At 39.4% G+C, this 16,039-nt stretch overlaps 1 protein-coding gene across 1 annotated transcript in view; it reads left to right on the top strand.

Moving 5' to 3' along the window:
- The window catches only part of YWHAE (tyrosine 3-monooxygenase/tryptophan 5-monooxygenase activation protein epsilon), a 57,376-nt gene that overhangs the window by 27,737 nt on the left and 13,600 nt on the right, over positions 1–16,039 (top strand). Inside the window, exon 2 of the mRNA XM_039252623.1 lies at positions 15,593–15,792. Coding sequence (XP_039108554.1) covers positions 15,593–15,792 — 200 coding nt within the window. The remainder of the gene's footprint in view (positions 1–15,592; positions 15,793–16,039) is intronic.

Below are 16,039 nucleotides of genomic sequence, written 5' to 3'. Positions count from 1 at the left end.
AGGAGGGTGCCCGTTTCTCCACATCCTCGCCAGCATCTAGAGTTCTCTGATTTGCTCATTTTAGCCACTCTGACTGGCGTGAGGTGGTATCTCAGTGTGGTTTTGATTTGTATTTCCCTGATGAGGAGGGACGCTGAGCATCGTTTCGTGTGTCTGTTGGCCATCTGGATGTCCTCTTTGGAGAAGTGTCTGTTCATATCTTCTGCCCATTTCTTCACTGGGTTGTTTTTCGGGTGTGTAGTTTGGTGAGTTCCTTATAGATTCTGGATATTAACCCTTTATCTGATATGTCATTTGCAACTATCTTTTCCCATTCTGTTGGTTGCCTATTAGTTTTCTGGGTTGTTTCCTTGGATTCAGACCCTGCTTTCAATTCTTTTTGGTATATTTACAGAAGAAGAATTGTTGGGTTACATGGTAATTGTATTTAACAAAAATTTTTGTGGAATGAAATATTTTACTATTTTACATAGCAACTGTACCATTTTATTTTATTTTATTATTTTTTAATGTTTTATTTACTTTTGAGAGAGAGACAGCATGAGAAGGAGAGGGTCAGAGAGAGGGAGACACAGAATATGAAACAGGCTCTGAGCTAGCTGTCAGCACAGAGCCTGACGTGGGGCCCAAACCTACAAACCGTGAGATCATGACCTAAGCCAAAGTCGGATGCTTAACCGACTGAGCCACTCAGGCGCCCCAACAACTGTACCATTTTATATGCCCACCAACAGTACATGGTCTTAATAGCCTCGTCAGCACTTCTTTCATGCTTTTTTGGTGGTAGCCATCCTTAGTCTTAATTAATTAATTAAATTTTTTCTTATGTTTTAATTTTATTTTGCGAGAGACAGAATGAGTGGGGGAGGGGCAGAGACAGAGGGAGACACAGAATCCGAAGCAGGCTCCAGGCTCTGAGCTGTCAGCACAGAGCCTGACGCGGTGCTTGAACCCACAGACCGTGAGATCATGACCTGAGCTGAAGTCGGATGCTCAGCCGACTAAGCCACTCAGGCGCCCCAGTCTTATTTTTTAAAAGCTTTTATTTAAATTCATTACCATACAGCCTAATGTTAGTTTTTGGTGTACAATATAGTGATTTTGAGAGTTCTATACATGACTTGGTGCTCATCACAAGTGCACTCCTCCAGTCGCCATCACCTATTTAACCTGTCCCCCCCACCTCCTTTCTGATAATCATCAGTTTTGTAAAAAAATTATTTAAATGTTTATTCTTTTTAGACAGTGGGGGAGGGGTAGAGGCGAACAGGGGATCTGAAGCAGGCTCTGCTGACAACACAGACCCGATGCGGGGCTAGAACTCAAGAACCACAAGATCATGACCCTGGACCAAAGTCGGACGTTTAATCGATTGAGCCACCCAGGTGCCCCAAGTTTGTTTTCTATAGTTCAGAAGTTGAGAGTCTGTTTCTTGGTTTGAATCTTCTTTTTTTCCTTTATTCTTCTGTTTCTTAAATTCCATATGAGTGAAATTATATGGTATTTGTCTTCCTCTGACTTCTTTCATTTAGCATAACTACTCTCTATCTAGCTCCATGCATGTCATCGGAAATGGCCAAGATTTCATTCTTTTTTATGACTAATATCCACCCCCCCACATCTTTATCCATTCATCAGTTGATGGATACTTGGGCTGTTTCCGTAATTTGGCTAGTAGATAATGCTGCTGTAAATATAGGGGTGCATGTGTCCCTTTGAGTTTGTATTTTTTGTATTCTTTGGGTAGAAACCTAGTAGTGTGATTGTCTTTTAAAGGAAAGAGCTAGGATTTTTCTTGCATTGTCTTCTAAATGAGCCCTAGGAGCTCTTGACTGGGAAAAGTGTCATTTTTTTAACCCTCTGTTATAGATTGCATTGATGGGTTTATTTTCCGCCCACCCCCGTTTTTTAATACCAACCAGTAACTTTAACATATAAAACATAGGTATAATCCTACTCATTCTGTTGTCTTCTCTTGATAATAACTCGTGGAGGAATCGGTAAGGCTTCTAGACCAGGTTCTCATAATATCCCTAAATGCTTTGACTCTCGTATTATGAAATGGTGTTGGTTCTCGTTTAGATATTTCGTGTACAGGACTCCAGATCAGATCCCTGTAGGCGCTTGGGTGGTTCAGTCAGTTAAGCATCCGACTTCGGCTCAGGTCATGATCTCGTGGTTCGTGAGTTCAAGCCCCACATTGGGCTCTGTGCTGACAGCTCAGAGCCTGGAGCCTGCTTCAGATTCTGTGTCTCCCTCTCTCTCTGCCCCTCCCCTACTTATGCTCTGTCCCTGTCTCTCAAAAATATGAATAAAAAAAAATGTTAAAAATCAGATCTCTGTAGATCCCATAGTCTTGTTAATTGGGAATATTATTTGAATGTATAGGCACTTTACTAAAGTGTGATAACGTAGGACACTCTTCTAAATTCCCTTTTATATATTTAAAGAACAGACCTCAGATCTTCAGGTTGATGATACCTTGGGTCCAGGGAACCTCTTTAGGGACAGATATAACTAATTTTTCTACCAAATAATACTGCTGAGTGAGGACTACTATATAAAGAGAATCCTTAGGGGTGCCTGGGTGGCTCAGTCATTTGGACATTCGACTTTGGCTCAGATCATGATCTCACAGTCCATAGTCTGTGGGTTCAGACCCCACGTTGGGCTCTGGGCTGACAGCTCAGAGTCTGGAGCCTGCTTTGGATTCTGTCTCCCTCTCTCTCTCTCTGACCCTCCCCTGCTAGCACTCTCTCTCTCAAAAATTAATAAACATTAAAAAAAAAAAAAAAAAAAGGAATCCTTAAAGATTTCACTTACCTCTGACCTATCAGTCCAGCTCCACAGAGCATATTTCTTTTTATTTAATATAGCTTGTCTTTTTTTTTTTTTTTTTAATATTTTTTTTTTATTTATTTCTAGGAGAGAGAGAGAGAGACAGCGTGAGCAGGGGAGGGTCAGAGAGAGAGGGAGTCACAGACTGAAACAGGCTCCAGGCTCTGAGCTGGCAGTCAGCACAGAGCCCGACGCGGGGCTCGAACCCACGAACCGTGAGATCATGACCTAAGCGAAAGTCAGACGCTTAACCGACTAAGCCACCCAGGCGCCCCTAATATAGCTTGTCTTAACATCCTTATTCTTTCATCACATGTTTGTGTTCCTTTTGTGGAATTTAGATACTATGCTTTTCTGGAAATACACAGATAAAGACACATTTCATGCTCTTTTAGGAAGGTACTTTTTTAAAATTTATTCTTCTCAAGTGTTTATTTTTGAGAGAGAGAGCATGAGCAGGGAAGGTGCAGAGAAAGAGCTGGGGGGACAGCAGATCCTAAGTGGGTTCTGCACTGACAGGACAGCCCGATGTGAGGCTTAAACTCATGAACCGTGATGTCATGGCCTGAGCTGAAGTTGAAGTTGGATGCTCAACCAACGGAGCCACCCAGGCACCCTACGAAAGTAATTCTTTTAAATTATTGATTGATTGGAAGGTTCTATTTGATGGGGAAAAAAACACTGATCTTCAGTACGGAGAAGTGTGAACATGGATTGGGAAGCACAGGAAGGCTTTATAGAATAAGATGTTTGAGTTTGATTCAGAATGATGAATAATTTCCTAGGCAAAGAAGAAGGGTCATGTGCCACCTGATTGACCTTTACATAAAGCAAACCCAGAACATTGAGTGACCACAGAACCTTTTTAAGGCAGTGCCTGATGCTATGGCCTTTTCTCTTCGTGAGGTGATTACTTTCAATGTTCTTGGACTTAAGAATTTCTTTTTATATCAGCATTTTACTTGGAAAATTAGTTGAATGTGATGGTTGAGAGATGAGGCACTTAAGTTGAATTGTCTGGGTTTGAATTCTGGTTCTAATACTAGCTATGTGACTTGAGGCAAGTTATTCAGCCTCATGTTTTTGTTGTTGTGTTTTGTCTTTTAATGTCAGGATTATGTTTTGTAACCACTGGCAAATATTTTTTCCATGTTGGGAGTAATTATGGTTATGACCCTGTATGCCTCAGTACAAGGTACATTAATTTTGTCAGCTAGTACAGTGCCTGCTCATTTTCCCATGACGCTGAACAGTTTGCTTCTATTCTGACCCTGGATCTCATTAGGAACTGTAGAATTAGGCTTTGTGGTAATTTGTAGTCCGTCTAATAGGTGGAAACATGCCCCCTTGTAGATTTGTACTTTGTCTTTATAAGATTACAGGGCTGTTGAATCTCAACAGAGACTTGCTTTACCAACTGTTAGGAACAGTCTTGGGAGAATCATGTTTACTGAGATGTTGCTGTAGAAATAACTGGTGGCACGGAAGTTATTTGTTCTAGGCATTGGCATTAAACTTTTTGGAGATAATGTTCTGGAGGGTTAACTTAGTGGAAAAGGATGTGCTTTTTAAGCAAGAAGAAACCGAATTTTAATGTATTAAGCTTGTGTCTCTTGTCATTGCAACCATTTATTGCATCTTAACAAAAGCAGAGGATCCTGTTGTCATACTTAAATTTAAAAAAAGACCAAGAGATCCCCATCCAGATGAATTCAAATAAATACTCAAATCTTAAGTAATATGAAATGAAAGCACAGCTCTAGTGTCAGATTGCCTGGGTTTGTAATCTACTGACTTTGTGATTTTGATCAAGTTTAACATCCCTATTCTTTAGTTTCCTTATAAAATGGGGATGATACTGCTACCTACTTCAAAGGTTTTTTTGAGAAGATTAAATGCATTAATACATGCAAAGCATTGGAACAGTGCCTGGCATGAGATGTTTTATTTGTGATTGAGTTTGTTGAATGAAGATATCTATACAAATACTTCAAAGAGGAAAACCAAGAACTAAAGCTAAATTAAAGTTAGGGTGAAAAATAGGGAACTCCTTTTGGCAGGATAGTCCTTAACAATACAGGCAAGCTGTTTTAATGTAATGGATGTCTAATTAGGCTATTAATACACAGTGAAGGAAGGGGAAATGACCTGGAACCAAACAGGTTTTTTTTTTTTTTAACTTTATTATTATTATTACTAATTTTGAGAGAAAGAGGGCACAAGTGATCCAAGTGGGCAGAGAAAGAGAGAAGCAGGACTCGAGTTCACCCAAAGTGGGACTCGAACTCACAAACTGTGAGATCATGACCTTAGCTGAAGTCAGATGCTTTAACCGACTAAGCCACCCAGGTGCCCCCAAACAGGCATTTATTAGTATGTTTGATTAAGGTACCCTTTCTGTTGCGGGTATTATAAATTTCAGAGTTTCTATAACTGATGATTTTCAGTCAGCTACCTAGTGTCCCCAAGCTACTGGAAGTCTCCCATATTTTATTGCCCAGAGTTTATGTACCAAACCGCCTCTGCATCCACATGTAGTCTTTGACAGTGACTCTCTATACATTCGTTCGTAGGTTATCATACCTGCTGCAAACAGATTTGACAGCCGCCCCCGCCCCCCATCCCAGAAATGCTTAGATCACATTGACAAAATAGTTACTGCAAAGAAGATTTTGTGAAATACTAGTTAAGTAGAGCATTTTATGTGAATAACAATTATGCTAATCCTGCTGATGGTGGTTTTGAAGGTGTGGCCGGTTTTGGATAAATCAGAGCTTTCACATAAAATTTTGAGGTACTTATAGTTAGGATCATGTGTCTGTTGCTAGTGTTAAAAGGGTGAGTATGACACCAAGGTTTTCATGAGAGTTTCATTATAGTCTTAATTCGTGCAAATTGGTACAAAGCACTGGTTGTATAGAACACCTAGAGGTAGTAGGAAGTGCTTTCCTTTTCTGACCCATGCTACTACTCTCCCTTAATATACTACCTTCAGGAATGGAGAGATTCTTGAAGATGAAGGGCTAAGAGGGAATAGTTGGGATCTTTTGAAGGTAAATAACTTCTGCAACTCCATTACAAAAAGACAAACCAATTAAAAGATTGGCAAAGCATCCGAATATTTTCCAAAGAAGGTAAACATGGCCACGAAGTACATGAAAAGATGCTCAACATCATTAGCGATTAAAGAAATCAAAATTATGACATACACAACTTTATACATACTGAGGTGACTTTTTTAAAAAGGAAACTAACAAATATTGGTGAGAGTATGGAGAAATTAGACTTCTGTATTGCCAGTAGGAATGTAAAATAGTGCAGCCCTGTGAGAAAGTTTGGCAGTTCCTTCCTCGAAAAGTTACTATGATGACCCTACAGTTCCACTCCTAGGTATATAGGCAAGAGACCTGAAAGCATACTTGTGTAAATGTTCATAGCTTTATTCATGGTAGCCAAAAAGTGAAAACTCAACTCACCTGTTCATTAACTGATAAATGTATAAATAGAATCTGGTATATCCAGATACTAAGTGAAGTATATTGTTAGGTGCTGCATTCTGGGTGAACCCTGAGACCTGCTAAGTGAAAAAAACAAGTTACAAAAGACAGCATATTACAAGCATATTTGGAGATAGTTTCATACTACTGCAATAAAGTGAACATTCCAATGAAGCAAACATTCTAATAAAGCAAGTTAAATGAATTTTTTGGTTTGCTAATGCATATAAAAGTTATTTTCCCAATATACTGTAGTCCTTAACTATGCAATAGGGTTATGTCTAAAAAAGTTACATACCTTAGTTAAAATACTTTATTGCTCAAAAATGCTAACTGTCCGAACTTTCAGTGAGTCATCTTTTTGCTGGTGGAATGTCTTTCCTCGATGTTGATGCCTGCTGACTGATCAGGTGGTTTGCTGAAGGTAGAGATGGTTGTGGCAGTGTCTTAAAAAAAAAAACAACAGTGAGGTTTTCTGCACTGATTGACTTCCTTTCAGGAGCATAGGGTGCTGTTTGATAGCATTTTACTCATGGTACGATTACTTTAAAAATTGGAAGTCAAAATCAAGCCTGTTACACCCTGCAAATGCTTTATCAACTAAGTCTTTAGTACTATTCTAAATGCTTTAATGTCATTTCAGCACTTTTTTTTTAATTAGAACATTTTTTTCTTAAATTTACATTCAAGTTAGTTAGCATATAATACAATAATCATTTCAGGAGTTGAACCCAGTGGTTCATCCCCTTCATAAACACCCAGTGCTCATCCCAACAAATGTCCTCCTTAATGCCCCTTGCCCATTTAGCCCATCCTCTATCCACAACCCCTCCAGCAATTGTTTGTTCTCTATATTTTAAGAGTCTGTTATGTTTTGTCCCTCTCCCTTATGTTAACTTTTGCTTCCCTTTCCTTATATTCATCTGTTTTGTATCTTAAATTCCACATACGAATGAAAGTCCTGTTTGTTTTTCTCTGACTAATTTTGCTTATTAGCATAATATACTCTAGTTCCATCTATGTTGTTGCAAATGGCAAGATTTTATTCCTTTTGATTTCTGAGTAATACTCCATTGTATATAAATCCTTCTTTATCCATTCATCTGTTGATGGTTATTTGGGCTCTTTCCATACTTTGGCTATAATTTTTTGAGGCACCTCCATACTGTTCTCCAGAGTGGCTGCACCAGTTTGCATTCCCACTAGCAGTGTAAAAGGGTGCCTTTTTCTCCCCATACTCTCAAACATCTTTTGTCTGAGTTGTTAATTAGTAGCCATTTTGACAGTTGTAAGGTGGTATCTCATTGTGCTTTTGATTTGTATTTCCCTGATGATGAGTGATGTTGAGCATGTTTTCATGTGTCTATTAGCCATCTGGATGTTTTCTGTGGAAAAAGTGTCTATTTGTCTTTTGCCCATTTCTTCACTGAATTATTTGTTTTTTGGGTGTAGAGTTTGGTAAGTTCTTTATAGATTCTGGATTGATTTCAGCAGTCTTTTTTTTTTTTTTAATGTTTTATTTATCTCTAGGAGAGAGAGAGAGACAGCGTGAGCAGGGGAGGGTCAGAGAGAGAGGGAGTCACAGACTGAAACAGGCTCCAGGCTCTGAGCTGGCAGTCAGCACAGAGCCCGACGCGGGGCTCAAACCCACGAACCGCGAGATCATGACCTAAGCGAAAGTCGGACGCTTAACCGACTAAGCCACCCAGGCGCCCCAAATGTTTTAATGTTTATTTGTTTACTGAGAGAGAAAGAGAGACAGAGTATGAGTGCGGGGGGGGAGAGAGAGACAGAGAGACAGAGAGAGACACATACACAGAATCTGAAGCAGGCTCCAGGCTCTGAGCTGTCAGGACAGAGCCTGATGTGGGGTTCGAACCCACGAACCACGAGATCATGACCTGAGCCGAAGTCAGACGCTTAACCGACTGAGCCACCCAGGCACCACTGATTTCAGCAGTCTTAACCAGGAGTAAATTCCATCTCAAAAAACCATTTTTTGGGGTGCGTGTGTGGCTCAGTCGATTGAGTGTCCATCTTTGGCTCAGGTCATGGTATTTCAGTTCGTGTGTTTGAGCCCCATGGCAGGCTTGCATCAGATCCTCTGTCCACCTGTCTCCCTACCCCTCCACTCACACTCTTTCAAAGATAAATGAACATTAAAAAAATTAAGTTTTCTTTGCACCATTCATAAGAAGCAACCTAACTCGTTTATAATGGTTAGTTTTATCAGGAGATTGCAGCAACTGAGTCAGCCTTCTGGCCCGCTTTGTTATTTTATTATTTTAGTTTACTTTGAGAGAGTGAGCACACATGTGAGGGAGGGGCAGACAGAGAGGGAGAGAGAATCCCAAACAGGCTCTGTACTGGGGCTTGATCTCACGAACTGTGAGACCTGCAAGAGAAATGAAGAGTTGGGCCTTCAACTGACTGAAGCCATCCAGGAGCCCTTGTTACTTTTATTGGCTCTTACATTTACATACAATGTTACATTAATTGAAGGTTTATAACAGTGATTCAGCAACTGTGTGCATTATACTATGCTCACTCACAAGTGTAGCTATCTCTGTCACTATACAACATTATCACACCACCACTGACTGTATACCTTTCATCCCTTTGACTTATTCCATAACTGGAAACCCATACCTCCCACTCTCCTTCATTTTGTCCACTCCCCTACTTCCCTTTCCTCTGGCAACCACCAGTTCTCTGTATTTATGGGTCTGTTCCTGCTTTTTTGTTTGTTCATTTATTTTGTTCTTTAGATTTCATGTATAGGTGAAATCATAATGGTATTTGTCTTTCTCTGTCTTAATTTTACATGGCATAATATCCTCTATGTCCATCCATATAACAAGATCTCATTTTTATGGCTGAGTAGTATTCTATGCGATGAATGTATACAACACCACATCTTTATCCATTCATCTATTGATGGACACTTAGATTGCTTTCATATCTTAGTTATTGTAAATAAGTACTGTGCTAAATAGAGATGCATGTATTTTTTCAAATTAGTGTTTTTATTTTCTTCGAGTTAAATACTCAGTAGTGAATTACTGGATCATATGGTATTTCTATTTATAGGTTTTTGAGGAATCTCCAAACTGTTTTCTACAGTGGCTACACCAATTTACATTCCTACCAGTAGTGCATTAGGGTTCCTTTCTGTCCACATGCTCACCAACACTTGTTATTTTTTGTCATCTTGACAGTAGCCATTCTGACAGGTGATATCTCATTTTGGTTTTGATTAAGTCCAGTTTTTTTTTTTTTTTTGTTTATTTAAGTAATGTCCACCCAACATGAGGCTTGAACTCAATGTCCCTAAGATCAAGAGTGGCATGTTTGTACTGACTAAGCCAGTCAGGCACCCCTGAAATGTATTTCTTTTCTTGTTTTTTTTTTTTTTTTTTTCCTGAAATGTATTTCTTAAATAATAGTGAAAGTTGAAATTATTCCTTGATCCTTGGGATGCAGAAGTGATGTTGTGTTAGCAGGCATGTGAAAACTTTAATCTTGTCCATCTCCATCAGAGCTCTAGGGTGACCAGGTCCATTGTCATTGAGCAGTAATATATTGAAAGGAATTTTTTTTCCTGAGCAGTTGGTCTCAACAGTAGGCTAAAAATTGTGAACTATGTTATAAACTAATGTGCTATCATCAGGCTTTCTTCCCTTTTACAATATAGGCAGAGTAGATTTATCATAATGTTTTGGAAGATTATATTTTTAAGTAATCTCTACAAACAATGAGGGGCTTGAACTCACAACCCTGAAATCAAGAATTGCATGCTGTACTGTGTCAGCCAGCTGCCCATATTTAGCATACTACTTAAGGGCTGGACTTCAGAATAGTCAGTGAGCATTGGCTTCAGCTTAACATCACCAGCTGCCTTAGCTCCTACCTAACAAGAGAGCACCCTATCCTTTGAAATTTTGAAATCAGGCATTGACTTCTCTCTTTTTTTTTTTTTTTATTACTTTTTTTTTTTTTAATGTTTTATTTATTTCGAGGAGAGAGAGAGAGAGACAGCGTGAGCAGGGGAGGGTCAGAGAGAGAGGGAGTCACAGACTGAAACAGGCTCCAGGCTCTGAGCTGGCAGTCAGCACAGAGCCCGACGCGGGGCTCGAACCCACGAACCGCGAGATCATGACCTAAGCGAAAGTCGGACGCTTAACCGACTAAGCCACCCAGGCGCCCCAGGCATTGACTTCTCTTGAGCTGTGTAAATCTTAAACGGCATCTAATAATACAAGGCTGTTTTACCTATACTGACAGTCTGTTGTTTAGTGTACCCATCTTCATTAATCAGGTTAGCTAGATCTTCTGGGTAACCTGTTGTAGCTTCCCTGTCAGCAGTTGGTGTTTCACCTTGTATGGAGAGGACTTTCATCCCTTAAACCTCATGAACCAACCTCTGGCCTGACTTTTCTTCTGTAGCTTCCTCCCCTCTCTCAGCCTTTATACAACAGAAGAAAGTTAGGGCCTTGTTTGGATCAGGTTTTGGCTTAAGGGAATGTTGTGGCTGGTTTGATCTTCTGTACAGACCACTAAAACTTCTCTATATCAGGGATAAAAGGCTGTTTTGCTTTCTTACTGTTCATGTGTTAACCAGAGTAGTGCTTTTCATTTCCTTTGAGAACTTTTCCTTTGTATTCACAATTTAGCAAATTGATTGGCATAAGAGGCCTCAGCTTTCAGAATACCTTCCTTACTAAACTTAATCACTGCTAGCTTTTGATTTACAGTGAGAGATATGTGACTCTTCCTTTCACTTGAACATTTAGGGATCATTGTAGGTTATTAATTACCTAATTTCAATCTTGTAGTGTCTCAGAACAGGGAGGCTTGAGAAGAAGAGGGAGAGATGGTGGAATGTGGGGTATTGGTACATGGTACTGAATAAATAGGTTGATGAGACAGAACACATTATTAAATTGCCATCTTATTTGGGTGTGGTTTGTGGTTCCCTAAAACAATTGTGATAATAACATCAAAAATCACTGATGACAGATCACCATAACAAATATAATAATGAAAAAGTTTGAAATATTACGAGAATTATTGAAATGTGACACAAACATGGAATGAACTGATGCTTGTTGTTGGAAATGTGCTAACAACTGGGTCTGTACAAGCTTGCTGGAAACCTTCAGTTTGAAAAAAAAAATACAGTTCTGTGAAGTACAGTAAAATAAAGTATGCCTACATAATATGGATGCATTTATGTGGAATGGCCAGAATGGTTAATCCATAGAGATGGAAAGTAGATTGGTGGTTACCTAGGATTGAGAGAGTTGATATATGGAGAGTGACTGCTAATGGTTGTGGAGTGTTTCTTTTTCAAGTGAGGAAAATAGCCTAAAATTGATTGTGGTCATGATTGCAAAACTTTGTAAAGATACTAAAAACCACGACATTGTACATTTTAAATAAGTGAATCATATAGGTAAAGAGCAATAAAGCTGTTGTTTAATAAAACTGGATAACTGCTGTTTCTGTAGTTGTACCATAGTCTTTTGTGCATTGTTTTGTGGCTTTCTAAATGAAAGGAATAATACATGTAATTGAATTTGGGATTGTAAAATATCATTGAGTCCTTTAAATATATATCCAGGGCCCTTGGGTGGCTCAGTTGGTTGAACTTTGGACTCTTGATTTTGGCTCAGGTTGTGATCAAGCCCAGGGATGGGCTCCATGCTGAGCCTTGATCCTGCTTGGGATTCTTTCTCTCCCCCCACCCTTCCCTGTTCACTTCTCCCTCTCAAAAAAATTTTCATTAAAAATGTTTTGTATAGGGGCGCCTGGGTGGCTTAGTCGGTTAAGCGTCCGACTTTCGCTTAGGTCATGATCTCGCGGTTCGTGGGTTCGAGCCCCGCGTCGGGCTCTGTGCTGACTGCCAGCTCAGAGCCTGGAGCCTGTTTCAGATTCTGTGTCTCCCTCTCTCTCTGACCCTCCCCTGCTCACGCTGTCTCTCTCCCTCTCTCCTAGAAATAAATTTAAAAAAACATTAAAAAAAATGTTTTGTATATATTTTCCTCTTCTTACTGTTAAAATACTGTTGAAATGTTGAAAAAATTTAAAGTGTAGAAAGTGAAGGAAATATAAATTATCTGGAATACTACTCAGACCTATCATTCTTAAGTTTTTGGTGGTATTAGATATTTTTGTGTAGAGTTTTTCCCATGTATGTTGTTGCAAAGTTCTACAGTTTAAAACAATTAATGGTCTTTTGGGTGTAGCTAGATTAATTTTTAAGTTGCTTTCTTGGGGCTGATTTGGAAAAGCTAATTACTGGTTCACTTCTGAGGAATGTTTAATTTGTTTTTTGAAAATAAACTAGTATGGAAGAGATCTTGAAATTACCGTCTTGACTCCACTGGCCCTGAATTTAGCCTTTTTTTCATGACTAGTTAAAAAATGTTTTGGGGCACTTGGCTGTCTTAGTCCTTAGACCATGTGACTCTTGATCTCAAGGTGGTGAGTTCAAGCCCCGTGTTGGGCGTGGAGCCTACTGAATTTAAAAAAAAGCATGTTTCAAATGAATGCTTTCAGTCTTCCACAAATAATGGTCTTATTACTGTACTCCCTACTATTTAATGCCTCAGAATTAAAAATCTTTATTATATGTGATAAAATATGCCCCCTTTACATGTACAGTTGGCTCTTGAACAACATGGGCTTGGACGGGGGCAAGTCTACTTGTGGAGTTTTTTCAGTAAGTACTGTGAATGTATTTTCTCTTACGAAATTTTTTTTAATGTTTTGTTATTTCTTGAGGGGGGGGAGAGAGAGAGAGAGAGAGAGAGAGACAGCGTGAGCAGGGGAGGGTCAGAGAGAGGGAGACACAGAATCCGAAACAGGCTCCAGGCTCTGAGCTGTCAGCACAGAGCCCAACATGGGGCTCAAACCCACGAACTGTGAGATCATGACCTGAGCTGAAGTCAGACGCTTAGCTGACTGAACCACCTAGGCACCCCTTTATAGCCTTTTCTCTAGCTTACTTTGTTGTAGAATACAGTGTATAATAGATACAGCATACAAAAATACATGTTCATTATCAGAAGGCTTCTGGTCAGCAGTCAGCTGTTAGTAAAGTTTTTAGGGAGTCAAAAGGTATACTTGGATTTCCGACTGTGCTTGGTGCCCTCTCTTGTTATTTAAGGGTTTAAATTGTATGGTTTCGTGTTTTGATAAATGTGTTCAGTTGTGTAACCACCACAGTAGAGCAATTTTATTACTCCCCAAATTTCCTTTGCACACAAGACCCTGTCACTTCACTCCCATATCTTGTTGTAACCACTCATTTGCTGTCTTTATAGTTTTGCATTCTGTAACTTTTTTGGTCTGGCTGTTTACAGCTAGAATGATTTTGTAATTCATCCATGTTGTTAACTTTTTTTTTTTTAAGTTTATTTTTGCGAGGCGTTTGGGAGAAGGAAGCGCCTGTGCCCACATGTATGTGAGCAAGGAATGGGCAGAGAGGGGGAGAGAACACCAAGCAGGCTTCCTGTGATTCCAAGAACTCTGAGGTCATGACTTGAGCTGGCCCAGGTGCCCCTACATGTTGTTACTTGTATCCATAGTTTATTTTTTATTCTTGAGTAGTATTCCGTTGCATACTTAGATTTTTGGGTTGTTTTCACCTCGGTTTTTTGAATAAAGTTGCTGTGAACATTTGTGTAAAGGTCTTTGTGAAGATATGTTTTAATTTCTTTTGGGAAATCTCTAGTAGTGGAATTACTGAGTCTTAGGGTGTTCTAACTGTATAAGAACTACCAAACTGTTTGCAAAGACCTTACCATCTTCATGTTTCTATTAATTTTCTGGTACCCCCCAAGGGATAATTTTTAAAACTTATTTTCCTGGGATTGCGCATAATTTATTAAGCAGTGTTTCATAAAGTTACCATCTGTATCATACCTTAAAATATGCTTATGCTTAGAGTGTTAATATATGCCAAGGGTACTTGTTAAAATGCAGATCCTTGGGGCTTAGGACCAAAGATTCTGAATCAGTAAAGTTTGGAGAGCCACATGTGATGTGGCATTTAGTCTTTTTCTTTTTTTTTTTTTCTTTTTAATGTTTTATTTATTTCTGGCAGAGAGAGAGAAACAGCGTGAGCAGGGGAGGGTCAGAGAGAGAGAGAGCTACAGAATCTGAAACACGCTTCAGGCTCTGAGCTGGCTGTCAGCACAGAGCCCCATGTGGGGCTTGAACCCACGAACCGTGAGATCATGACCTGAGCCGAAGTTGGACGCTTAACCGACTGAGCCACCCAGTCGCCCCAGCATAGTCTTTTCTTAAAAGCATAGTTTTTGTAAATATATTAAGTTAGTATTTATTGAACTGATTTTGGTTCTTCCTTTGCATTCCTCTGTACTGTGTTGCCTGTATTTTTCTTTAAACTTGGGGATCACCTAAGGTTTATCTGGGCCCCTTTCTTAGCCCGCCACCTAGTGGTAACATATAGGAATCATCAAAAGTTTTGCTATGAGTGCATAGGAGGTGGACATTGTCTTTCTAAAGGTGGAGGATGGAAACATCCAAAGAAAAGTTTGGTTTGTATTTGTGATTAGCCAAATGTTCAAATGCGTGTTTGCTATATGAATGAATATTCTTTCTTCCCATGACTTTTTTTGAAATATAATTTATTTGTAAGAAAAAATACTTTAGAGCCTGTAAATTAAGAAAAAAATTTTTTTAATGTTTATTTTAATTTTGAGAGTGCGTGCGTGCATGCATGCAAGCAGGGGAAGGGCAGAGAGAGGGAGACACAGAAGCCGAAGCAGGCTCCAGGTTCTGAGTTGTCAGCACAGAGCCCGATATGGGGCTTGAACCCACGAGCTGTGAGATCACCACCTGAGCTGAAGTTGAATGCTTAACCGACTGAACCACCCAGGTGCCGCTGCAGCCTATAAATATTTAATCTTGGTCTTAAACTGCCAGCTCAATTTTTTTTTACTAGGAAATTGTCAGATGTGCTTTCCTAGTTCCCTTAATGCGACAAATGCTTCCAAATCATACTGAGTTAGGTAATACATGAAGTTTTGATTCCATAGAATTATAGATCCTCTTTTTCTAGGCTGAGTTTACTTTCTTTTACATGATTTTCAGGTTTAATGATTGTATTTATTTTTGTTAAAATTCTTACCTTTTTACTAGCTTGACAGAAAAAAAGACCTATTGTGAAGGGATTTTGTATCAACAAAACTTACTTTGTAAGGTCTGATTTTACTTTTCCCTTATAGAAATGGTGGAATCGATGAAGAAAGTAGCAGGGATGGATGTGGAGTTAACAGTTGAAGAAAGAAACCTCCTATCTGTTGCATATAAAAATGTGATTGGAGCCAGAAGAGCTTCCTGGAGAATAATCAGCAGCATTGAACAGAAAGAAGAAAACAAAGGAGGAGAAGACAAACTAAAAATGATTCGGGAATATCGGCAAATGGTGAGATTATCATAGGCTTCTTTAAAGAAAGATGCTTCATGTTTTGGATATTTTATTTTAAATATTTTTATTTATTTCTAGGAGAGAGAGAGAGAGAGTGTGAGCAGGGGAGGGTCAGAGAGAGAGGGAGACACAGACTCTGAAATAGGTTCCAGGCTCCGAGCTGGCAGTCAGCACAGAGCCCGACGCGGGGCTCAAACCCATGAAACTGAGATCAATGACCTGAGCTGAAGTCGGACGCTTAACC

This window comes from Hyaena hyaena, unplaced genomic scaffold (genome assembly GCF_003009895.1).
Source record: "Hyaena hyaena isolate Hyena2069 unplaced genomic scaffold, ASM300989v1 scaffold_10, whole genome shotgun sequence".
NCBI lineage: Eukaryota > Metazoa > Chordata > Mammalia > Carnivora > Hyaenidae > Hyaena > Hyaena hyaena.
The sequence above is the reverse complement of the archived record's forward strand: the minus strand, read 5'-3'. Positions and strand labels throughout refer to the sequence as shown.